Source organism: Procambarus clarkii, chromosome 6 (genome assembly GCF_040958095.1).
Source record: "Procambarus clarkii isolate CNS0578487 chromosome 6, FALCON_Pclarkii_2.0, whole genome shotgun sequence".
Lineage (NCBI taxonomy): Eukaryota > Metazoa > Arthropoda > Malacostraca > Decapoda > Cambaridae > Procambarus > Procambarus clarkii.
The window spans coordinates 26367282-26379630 of NC_091155.1; the positions used below are offsets into that span (position 1 = coordinate 26367282).

General features: G+C 39.4%; 1 protein-coding gene across 3 annotated transcripts in view; it reads left to right on the forward strand.

The window, feature by feature from the left end:
* LOC123753884 (organic cation/carnitine transporter 2) overlaps positions 1-12349 on the forward strand; it is a 50788-nt gene that overhangs the window by 5997 nt on the left and 32442 nt on the right. For 2 of the 3 annotated variants that reach the window (XM_069307276.1, XM_069307269.1), the window contains exons 2-9: positions 3230-3481; positions 4886-4988; positions 5129-5180; positions 5333-5594; positions 6938-7109; positions 9612-9744; positions 10670-10845; positions 12183-12337. In XM_069307276.1, the coding sequence (XP_069163377.1) occupies positions 3394-3481; positions 4886-4988; positions 5129-5180; positions 5333-5594; positions 6938-7109; positions 9612-9744; positions 10670-10845; positions 12183-12337 (1141 nt within the window). In that variant the 5' untranslated portion in view covers positions 3230-3393. Of the gene's footprint in view, positions 1-3229; positions 3482-4885; positions 4989-5128; positions 5181-5332; positions 5595-6937; positions 7110-9611; positions 9745-10669; positions 10846-12182; positions 12338-12349 lie in introns of those variants that run through there. The other variant, XM_069307282.1, reaches the window with a different exon arrangement.

Consider the following 12349-nt stretch of genomic DNA (forward strand, 5'->3'; position numbering starts at 1 on the left):
TCACTGCAAACAACCTGCTACACTACATATCTTCATTGCAAACAACCTGCTACACTACATATCTTCATTAAATAGTTTTCATCTCTATAATCATCACTACCCGAGCACCCCTGGGTTCCCGTCCAAAAAATTCCGTCCACCATCTTCCTTACCCTTCAATGTCTTTCATCTCCTACATCAACTCTCTCCTTCACCACCTTCATTATCTTCCCTCTTCATCACAAACTTCCCTCTCCTTCACCACCTTCCCTACTCTTTACTGCCTTCCCACTCCTTTGCCACCTTCCATAACCTTCATTATCTTCCCTATACTTCATCACATTTCCTACTTTTCCCCACCTTCTCTCATTTACCACCTTCCAATCCTTTACCATCTTCCCTCTCCTTCCCCAGCTTTTTTACCATTTACCACCTTTCCAACCCTTCACATCCTTACCCTTCATTCCTGAACCCATTTTCATTAAACACTGTCATCGTAAAAAAAAACTACATAAGATAAACTAACACTTAATCATGCAGAAAATATGTTAGGTGAATCTTAATGACGATGAAGTGTGGTATTTAGCGACTCTGGAAATTAGTTTAATTTGCTATTTCATGCAAAGAGGGAGGGCTCGACTCGACCCACCTATGACCATCCTTGGCCAAAGACAAGTCACCTTGTCTTTGGTGACAAGCTGACCAAAGTTTCTGGAGGCTAGCCTCTGCAAAGATTGGTGAGGCTAGCACCAAGTGGCTAGCTCCCAACTTCGAACAGAGACATGCTTTGTTATGTCTGCTGTATACTAGATGGGCTACCCGGTGGTGGCCAGGTCTCTCTTCAGACATTAATTCAACGTCGATAACGTTGATTCAACGTCGATGATGTTGATTCAGCGTTGACTCGACATCGATAATGTTGATTGAACATGGATGAAATGTTATTCAAGTTGGCAAAACATGCTCACCGGGAGAGAGAATGGAAGGAATAAAATGAGAGAATGGGAGGCAAGGGGGAGGGAGATTGGGAGGCAAGTCAGGAAGGAGGGATTCTGGGAGGTAAGGATAGAGGGAGACTGGGAGGGAAGTAAGGAAGGAGGGATTCTGGGAGGGAAGGAGTGATATAGGGAGGAAAGTAAGGAAGGAGAGAGAGACTGGGAGGGAAGTAAGGAAAGAGAGAAACTGAGAAGTAAGGAGGGAGGGAGGAATAAGGGAGGGAAATAAGAGGGAAGAGGGAAATAAATAAGAATAAGAGTGGGAGGGAAGTAAGGAAGGAGGGATTCTGGGAGGTAAGGAGGAAGGGAAGGGGTGAAGTAGGGAGGAAAGTAAGGAAGGAGAGAAACTGGGAGGGAAATAAGGAAGGAAAAAAGATTGGAGGTAAGGAGGGAGGGATTAAGGAAGAAGAGAGACTGGGAAGTAAGGAGGGAGGAGGAAGACTAGGCAGAGATGGAAGAAGAGAGCCTGGGAAGTAAGGAGGGAGACTGAGAGGATAAGGTGAGGGAGGAAGACTGGGTTAGGTGTGGGGAGAGAGAGAGAGAATGGGAGGGAGGGAGAATATGAGGGAGTGAGAAGAAGTGGGAGGGAGGGAGAGAGAGAGACCCAGGCACCACTGGGTGTCCCATGTAATATATCCTATAAGAGAGAATGTCTGTCCGATTGCTTGAGGTTGGAGGCCAGATGCTTGGGGCTAGGGAGGTAGGAGACATCAGACGAGCATATGTCGGCAGGGAGGGAGGAGATGGGGAGTGTATGTGGGAAGACAGGGAGGGTTTGTAGGAGTGTTATGTGGAGTGTGTGTGTGGGAGTACCCAGTGATGCTCAGGCTAATCCAGTGGCCAGGTTTTCCTAACATATTCTCCCCCATATCCAGTACACACTCCCACCCTATCTTTCTTCACACACTCCCTCCCCATCTCCCAACACTTGTAACACTCTTCAATACATGTTGTTGTCACTGTAAATATCTTCATACCATCTACATTCCCCACCACACACACCCATCTATCTTCCTCTTGCACACATTCAAATTCCAACACACCCTCCTCATGTTCCCCCCATATACATTCCCTGTTTTCTCCCTCCTTGCCCACACATGCCATTTCCAGATCTTCCCCCTCTGCTTACACATGCCCTTTTCCTGTTTCCTACTTCCCTCCCACACATTCCCTTCCCCAGTCTACTCTCTCCTTGCCCAAACATGCTCTTTCCCATCTCCCTCTCTGCCCAAAACACTCCATTTCCCTATCAATGTAACCAAAAGGTTGTGGCTAGAATGTAAATTTGTCTTCTGCACACGTTTTGAAAATCAGTACTGTATCTGAATTCACTACAGTACTACTGTATTTAAACTGATGTTAAACTCTATGGGTTTGGGGCTGAACATTTCAGATCCACAGACTTCATGAAAGAGGAGCATTGGGGCCATGCCCCCCCTTCACGTGGGAGTCATTGGGCTGGCCCTAACTTCCCCCCTTTATGCCACTCCTGATAAAATCACCATTATTCTTAAAAAGCTTAATGAGGCTAGCTCCAAGCATCTGGCCTACAACCTCAAGCAGACATTCTTATGGATGTAGATACTGTATATAGATATAATAACGTGTCTTTTTATTTGTATGAGGATATAAAATATACAAGAGGATATCTATTTGTTCAAGGTTGGAGGTCAGATGTTTGGGGCTAGCCTCACCATACTTTGCAAGGTGACTAGTGGGTTTAGTGGGATGGTCATAGGGGAAATTGGGATCAGCCCCCATGACTTCCTTCATAAAGGTGGAGCTGAAATGTTTGGGGCCGTGTCTGTAGAGTTTCATCTTTTGTTCATTATATTATTCAGATATATGGAAAAACCCCAATCTCTGTACATTGCCTAGGTGGGACACCTGTGCATATACAGTACAGTATTTATATAAATAAAATTTGATGTAATTGTGTTTATTGAAGATTGGAGGTCAGACACTTGAGACCAGCCTCCCCAAAGTTTTCAGTGTGAATGGGTGGTGTAGTGGGACTGTTATAGGGAGACAGGGGTTGCCACCCATGCTCTCCTTATTGAGGGCTAGGGGTTGGCTTTCATTCCCTCCTTCATAGTCCTGTTGAAGTCAATAAGAGGAAGATGTGACAACATGAGCGTTCTGAGGACAAATTTGCATTCTGGGGGGCTCCCAATACATACATATACTATATGTTAAATGTATCTTATTTGACCCCGTATGATGTTTCAGTATTATATATTGATTTTTATTTTCAGCACATGGAAACACTATCAGCAGTAAAACATCAAACTGAAAGGCTTACGCCAACAACCAAATTCTATTTTGCCTCATTACATTCTAAAGAAACTCGTGCAAGAAACAGCGTGTACAGTTAACAGTAGGCCCATCAGGCAGCCTTCAATCTGCAAACGCAGAAGCCATGGCTACTGTTGCAGGACTGGATGGGGTGCTGGGCTACCTCGGTATCCCACACCCTTGTGTCACTGTCCATCTCCTCCTCACACTAGGTAACTATCCCACCTCTTTATGACTTGCCACATGTAAAAAAAACAAAATATTTTAGTGTTAAGGGTGAGTTTGTTAGTAGTCAACTACAGTTCATGTGGATTTTTTTTCACTTTAGTGTTTACTGTGTCAAGATAACTTAGTTGGCATTTGAGAAAATGAAAGTTCTATCATTATCAAATAGTATTGGCTTAGTGTTGTGGCCTTTGGAACATTACTTAATTACCTCAGCTAGGCCTCTGATCACTGCCACATCCTGGGTACACTGGTACCATGTCTTTCTTGATGATGGTTAACTGTGCTTATTGGTTGGTGGAGTTAACTATGGCTGGTGGTAGTATAAGCTGTTCTTGTAGAGGGTTCAGCTCTTATTTCCTGGTACTCATCTAACTGTACTGTACTTACAGAAAGTTGAGCTTCATATCTCTGGTCCCACCTTTAAATTTTCAGTCAACTGGTGGGTAGGCTTGAAACTACTGTATGTATATAATCTGCCTCCACCACTTCACTTTCTAGGACATTCCCTTTCTTTGTTCATATGACATACAGTACAGTATTGATAAATGTATTTATACAATTTCTTTGATGTCGAATATTTCTAAATACAATTTAACATGTTTGTTACAATCATTTTGATTTTCCCAAATTGTAATTTCTTTTTATCATATTTTAACATTCCCTCTCCCCTTTTCACACTTATAAGAACTAGGCCTGTGTATCTTACAGATTTCATAAAGCCCATAAAGGCAAAACGATCATCTTTGAATAAAATACACTACTGAACTTTCTTCTTGGCATTTTTCTGAATCATAAACATTTACACTCTACTACTTCTGAACAAATTCAACATTTTCTAAGAAAAAAATGGCTAGGAAATGTTTAAAGTTTCATTGAATTTTTCAGTTAAATATATACATTTCAAGTACTGTACAGTACTAAAGAACATAAATCTTCAATACAAAAAAATTGGCTCCAACTTTTTAATTATATTTTTACATACTATACTGTACAGTACAGTATGGCAAATTCATTGTTCCCCCCCCAGTAAATAAAATGTTTATATAAACAGTTTTTAAAATTTGAAACATAAATGCATGCAAGGGGCAATACAGTAGCTTCAAGCTCAACAAGCCACAATGTAGGACAGTATACACAGGAGATACATTTTTCACCCATAGGGTAATAAACCTATGGAAGTACCTACTCACCAAAGTCATGAATGCCAAAACAATACAGTACAGTACTTCAGCTTAAAATTTGCCTGGGAAAAAAATGTATAGGAATAATGGGGGGGGGGATATTTGACAAGCTGCTGGCTTCCTGTCCCCATCAAGGCCACTAGCATTGGTGGCCCACAGGAAAATTCGAGTAAATCTAATACAGTACCAATTTTTACCATGTTATAGGAATGTTAGTGTTAGGCTTGGGGTCACCGGAGATATCAACACTGCTCCCCATTCCTCTATACAGCTGCTGGGGTGGCCTCACTCCAAAAAACCTATATAGGGTGTAAGTACCTGTATATGATATGTATATGAGTTGGCACAGTGATTTTATTTAATTTAAACACGTGAAAGTCATCTTAATAGTTTTAATGCATGTAGTTTGATAATATATACTATATTTACTGTACTGTACTTGTCATACAGGTGCAAGAATGTGGAGCTGCTACCAGAAACACTCATTGATGATAATCGTACGGTAGTTATGCTTTGCTCTCATTATCACTCATTCTTATGGTAATGTAGTACAAATTAGTTATCTCTTGTCATATTTATGTTCTCAAGTAAAGTTATTGTTATGGACAGTAAAAATACACTGTTTTGTATGTTCTAATTGATGACATATTTCAGATACTAGAGTGTACTTATCAGAAATGGCAGCCGTTCTCCTTCCCTGGCAATGTATTGGTGGGGATGAGAGTAGCGATAGTGCTGATAGCAGGACTGTGTATGGACATATTTGGGAGGCGGAGATCAGCTGTGGCTTGGATGGGCCTGTATTTTGTAGTGTCATTTGCCCGAGCTTTTCCTCCCAATGCGGAATCTGTGGTGTTCTGCGTCACCTTGGAAGGAGCTGCTGCCCAGGCCACCAGTATTGCCCTACTAATGCTGGGTATGTTTTTTTTTTTTTTTTTTTACAAAAGTTAGCCATATTATTATTACTAAGAATATTATTATTACTAAAAATATTATTACAGTACTTAGAATATTATTATTATTAAGAATTTTGAGGAAATCCAGTAGGCCTATAGGTGGGCGCGAACCTATGACCCAGGCATTGTCAGTCGCATACTCTACCATGATTAAGATTATTATTATTACTAAGAATATTAATATTAAGAAAATTATTATAATTACTAAGAATATTATATATTATTAAATTAATATGTATTACTGTATTTTACAATTTATGCCTGAAGTCGGTAACCGGAAGCAGTTATAATATTTACCGCCTCTACCACAATAATGTAATGCTATCAGAGGTCATAGTGTAGAAAGCATTCTTGCCCTTTATGCAGAAAGATAACATGCAATTGATGCACCAATGAATTCGGAAAAAACAGAAATGGCATCTGTGTTAATACAAACAATAGTAACTGGCTGTAAGCTCTCCTTATTACTCTTGCAACTAGAGGCATTGAATGTGGCCCTTATTGTCCCCACAGAAAGAAACATGATCTTTTACCCCAAAAATTAACTAACCTTCCTAATTTTTAACATCAATAAACGTGACAAAAATTACAGGCAATACAAATATTTAGGAACGGGTATTAACAATGATACTGTAAGTGAATTACATCTTGTATGAAATTATATGTGAATTGCGTCGGGTAAATTCAGATAAATTCATGTAAATCTAAGGCTTGAAGAAAGACTAAAACCTCTAAAAAGCACTTGTTGCTAAGCACTCTGGTATCAGTGTCAAATATGCCAAATTGTTTTATATAATGCTCGTTATGTCCCAAATTTACTATTATGCTTTACACCTTATAAATTGACCCAGCACTAGGGTGAAACCATTGGAAACAATAAATAATGATGAACGAGATGAAACTTCACCATGAATGAAAGAATTGTGCAACCAAACATGACTTTGTGTATCAAGGCCATGAGAAATTCAACATAATCCCACACTGCTCAGAGATAAATTATCTGGTGCTATTTGCAGGTCAGTAGCTGCTACTAATGCACCAGCAGATTATAACAATGCCATTCAAACACAGAGGGTTATATATAACACTAATTGATGCAAGTTAACTTATACTGGTATATATGTAAAAAGTATACAAACTGGCTGAGTAGAAGTGCTGCTAATCTTATCAAAGTGAATATTCTTACTGTAGGCAATGTACCAGCTAATGATATTCAATTCTATCTACATTCTGTAATGAAAGTGTCATACACAATTCGTGCTAATTTTTGCACAATACTGAATTTAAAATTTTGTCTTTGCAGCTACAGAGGGCAGTACACAGACAGAGTGTGTGCGGTCAGTATGCCTGATGTTACTGGGCCATGCTATTGGAGTTGGAGCTGGGACCCCTCTAATTAGGACATTTATACCATCTGATGTTTATTCACAGATGGCTCGGAGCCTGCCATCTTTGGCTTTTGTAATATTTATCATGTAAGCTGTTGTTTTAGTCAGTATGTTATATGGCAATAAATGTAAAGCTTGTTAGTATTCTAACACAGTTTTATATCTATCTATCTCTCTCTCTCTCTCTCTCTCTCTCTCTCTCTCTCTCTCTCTCTCTCTCTCTCTCTCTCTCTCTCTCTCTCTCTCTCTCTCTCTCTCTCTCTCTCTCTCTCTCTCTCTCTCTCTCTCTCTCTCTCTCTCTCTCTCTCTCTCTCTCTCTCTCTCTCTCTCTCTCTCTCTCTCTCTCTCTCTCTCTCTCTCTCTCTCTCTCTCTCTCTCTCTCTCTCTCTCTCTCTCTCTCTCTCTCTCTCTCTCTCTCTCTCTCTCTCTCTCTCTCTCTCTCTCTCTCTCTCTCTCTCTCTCTCTCTCTCTCTCTCTCTCTCTCTCTCTCTCTCTCTCTCTCTCTCTCTCTCTCTCTCTCTCTCTCTCTCTCTCTCTCTCTCTCTCTCTCTCTCTCTCTCTCTCTCTCTCTCTCTCTCTCTCTCTCTCTCTCTCTCTCTCTCTCTCTCTCTCTCTCTCTCTCTCTCTCTCTCTCTCTCTCTCTCTCTCTCTCTCTCTCCTCTCTCTCTCTCTCTCTCTCTCTCTCTCTCTCTCTCTCTCTCTCTCTCTCTCTCTCTCTCTCTCTCTCTCTCTCTCTCTCTCTCTCTCTCTCTCTCTCTCTCTCTCTCTCTCTCTCTCTCTCTCTCTCTCTCTCTCTCTCTCTCTCTCTCTCTCTCTCTCTCTCTCTCTCTCTCTCTCTCTCTCTCTCTCTCTCTCTCTCTCTCTCTCTCTCTCTCTCTCTCTCTCTCTCTCTCTCTCTCTCTCTCTCTCTCTCTCTCTCTCTCTCTCTCTCTCTCTCTCTCTCTCTCTCTCTCTCTCTCTCTCTCTCTCTCTCTCTCTCTCTCTCTCTCTCTCTCTCTCTCTCTCTCTCTCTCTCTCTCTCTCTCTCTCTCTCTCTCTCTCTCTCTCTCTCTCTCTCTCTCTCTCTCTCTCTCTCTCTCTCTCTCTCTCTCTCTCTCTCTCTCTCTCTCTCTCTCTCTCTCTCTCTCTCTCTCTCTCTCTCTCTCTCTCTCTCTCTCTCTCTCTCTCTCTCTCTCTCTCTCTCTCTCTCTCTCTCTCTCTCTCTCTCTCTCTCTCTCTCTCTCTCTCTCTCTCTCTCTCTCTCTCTCTCTCTCTCTCTCTCTCTCTCTCTCTCTCTCTCTCTCTCTCTCTCTCTCTCTCTCTCTCTCTCTCTCTCTCTCTCTCTCTCTCTCTCTCTCTCTCTCTCTCTCTCTCTCTCTCTCTCTCTCTCTCTCTCTCTCTCTCTCTCTCTCTCTCTCTCTCTCTCTCTCTCTCTCTCTCTCTCTCTCTCTCTCTCTCTCTCTCTCTCTCTCTCTCTCTCTCTCTCTCTCTCTCTCTCTCTCTCTCTCTCTCTCTCTCTCTCTCTCTCTCTCTCTCTCTCTCTCTCTCTCTCTCTCTCTCTCTCTCTCTCTCTCTCTCTCTCTCTCTCTCTCTCTCTCTCTCTCTCTCTCTCTCTCTCTCTCTCTCTCTCTCTCTCTCTCTCTCTCTCTCTCTCTCTCTCTCTCTCTCTCTCTCTCTCTCTCTCTCTCTCTCTCTCTCTCTCTCTCTCTCTCTCTCTCTCTCTCTCTCTCTCTCTCTCTCTCTCTCTCTCTCTCTCTCTCTCTCTCTCTCTCTCTCTCTCTCTCTCTCTCTCTCTCTCTCTCTCTCTCTAAGTTAGTAAATAATATATTTATTTCTAAACATAATTTTAAGTACACTGCCTCTATTATGAACATGGGCAATATCATATTACACTCATGTAAACAAAAGGGCCCAGTGCACATACAGTACACACACACACCTCCCATGCTTCTTAAGAGGGCTGCTATAGAACCCATGGACACCACATGTGAAACAAATATCTATTTGATATTCCAAGATTACAACTTAATGAAAGCAGAAATGCCATACAAATAATAGGTCCTAAATTGTGGAATGACCTCTCAAATGCAATAAATTGCTGTACACCTCTTAACCAATTTAAAAAGAGACAACAAGGACTACCTAATTAACATCATTTAGCATAATTCTTACACATTTTTTCATCCTAAATAAGGCAATTTGTGTTTGCAGTTACTCTATTGTGAATATTAAATACTGTATCTGTAATAATATTATACAGGTAGTTACCTTTAAAGCTTCAGAATCTAAATTAAAGTAGTATATGCCTTTGATAAGTATCACTTTAACCCCTGTACATCTCACTTTTATAATGTGACAACCCTGTGGTGTGAAAAAAATTTATGAAAAATATTTTGTTCTTTTGACACTTAATTAACATCCAGGAAGCATGAAAATCCCAGCAAAAAATCTTTTATAACTAAACTAGTTTAATTTTATATAAGTAAAAACATTAAAAAATATATAGTTTATATATTTTAAAATTACTATGATTCATGTACAGTACAGCACATATAATGTTTGCCTGGAACATATTTTTTAAACATATACTGTATTGTATAATCCTTTCAGAATGTTGCCAGAAAGTGCACGGTGGTCGGTGTGTCGAGGTCGTATCCATGAAGCCACTATAATATTAAAGAAGTCACATCATATGTCCTTTGACCCTACTATGAAGAACAAGCTATCAGCTCTTCATAAAGAGGTTTGTTGTTATAGTAGTCTGTGCCCAAGAAGTTGATGAAAATTACATGCCCCATAAGAAAATAGAAATACGTACAGTGAAATTTCATTATTTACCGTACTTGTAATAATTTTCTTTAGTTTTGGTGAAAATGTTGTACTACTTTAATTTTGGGCTGTCTAGAGAGGGAGAGAGTGCACATAAGGAAATAGGTAGGTTTGGACAAAGCCAGACACCTTGTGAGGAGATATAAAGCATCATGGGCATCTAAAACACCTGTTCTTTCTTCAACCCTCCTTAGGTTGTTAAAGTAAGAAGCTAATAATAGTTTTCTAGGTTGATAATTAATGTTAGTGATGTATTTTAGATTCTATAGCTTTTGTGGTAATTATGTTTAAATTTGTGAGAATTGTTATAATACTATAGTATATATACAGTATTTGAGAGATAAAAATAACAGCAAAAGCATTTGGCTTATTTAGGATGAAGGCTCTATAGATCATTATATTTGTTGAGATAGATATATGTACTTGTTTCTTGAGAGGTGTGTATGAGTACTTCATCAGCTCTCTACAATGCCCATGAGATCGGGATTGGTATTGCTCATTAGAATTTTTAAGACATAGAAACTTGCCCAACCATTGCTTTTCCACCCATGGATCAAACACAGGATATTCAGCTGTAAGCCGAGGACATAGACCATTGCATTAAATTCTCATCTTCTAACATTTGGATTCCATAATTAGATTTAAACATTTGATGATAACATGAGTACACTGTATTTGGTAAAAAACACATTTGAACCCTATTGGGACAAATACAAAAATAAAAAAAATTATGCCATATATTAGGCCAGCATGGGGAATAATGGGTAGTGTATTAAAAATATAAAAATATGTATACGATGCTATATATAATACACTGTTCTCTTTTCATCTTTCCTCAGCACAAGCAATCACTAGCCCAATATAATTGTTCTGGGCATGCTTTACGAGAGAGCTTGCAACCTCTGGTGAAGTCTGGACGACTCTTCCTAGTGTTTTTTGTGTTTCTTATATGCGGTTTAGCACTTGGATGTGCTGCTAGTGCCCGCCACCTTTTTGATCCTACTCCCTACAACAGGTAGCATGATAATACATTTATCTGTTTTTGTATTATACAAATCATAGAGAAAATATTAACGTTATTTTGTGTTATCTAACTTAGGATTCTTTAAAATTCAAGGTCACTACCCATCACTGGGTTGTGGATGGTCATTAGCAGGGGTCACCACTAGGGTTAAGGCAACTAGATGAAAACTCATATTAATTAAGTAAGGGTGAGTCTGAGAGGCCTGGAACATCTCCATAAGGCATAGCTGGATCCGTACTTAACTGGAGCTACTGAGAGGATCCTCCCTGGGATTCTACTAAATCTACAGAAAGTTTGGAGGCCTCTACTGAAGCCAGTCCAATTGATTTTCTCATTGATATATCACATTAATTTGATTTCTTTGTGTGTCTGAAGCTGGAGCATATGGTTGATGAACTACTTTACCTACACCAGAGTGCATGGGGGGGGGGGGGGTTATATATAAAACTTGGATTGGCTTCAGTAGAGGACTCAAGACTTCCTGGGGATTCAGTGGAATCCCAGGTTTAATAACTTATAACATGTCGTGGTGCGGGGGTAATGCGTGCAGCTGTGGGTACCCTGATCACTGGTTCGAGTCACCTCATTGTTCCATTTGATTTTCTTAATAATAATAATAATAATAATAATAATAATAATAATAATAATAATAATAATAATAATAATAATAATAATAATAATAATAAAAATATAATTTCAGATTAAAAGTATAGTCGTCAACAGTGCAACTTAAAAATAAATTTTGCCATATGATAATAGAATTCTTAAAAATACAGAAAGATTAAGCTAATATAACAACATTTAAAAGTTCAGAATAGAGATCTAAACGTTCAAATACGTACTGTATAGTATTTGACTACAAAAATACAAAGTTTGCAAAAAATATATACAGGGAATGCATACATTCATCTGTACTGTATGGGTCTCGAACCGTGGACCCCACGCGTATGAAGCCGTAGCACTATCAACTCGGCTATGAGTAGTCTTTAAAAAGGAAAGTTTTCAGAAGCAGCATCCTTTTGTGGGGGTCCACGGTTCGAGACCCATACAGTCCAGGTGAATGGAATGTTTATTTCCATGGAAGTGTGGATGGCAATTTATATACAGGTACTGTATATATAAAATAAATATAAATAAATAAATAAATTTGTATTAAATACAATCTGGAGGCTGTAGTATCCTTCATTTTTTTAAAAGTACCTTGCCCAACTTCTTCTTACGTCCAAATCCTTACCACTCTTCTCTTCAAAATGACTGAGTGATTCTTATGGTTACACAACTTAATTTTTAGTACTACAGAGTACAATATATATTATTGTTACTTGCAGTTTTGAAGATCGACAAGTGGCATTTGGAGCAGTTGAATTCATATCGTTGTTACTCATGGGACTGATAGTTACACGTCTCCATGTTAAGTGGGTTTTAGTCTCACTTATGTCAATTCTCTCTGTTGCTCTACTTTTAACTCCAGTACTTAAACAAGGTTAGTTCACTT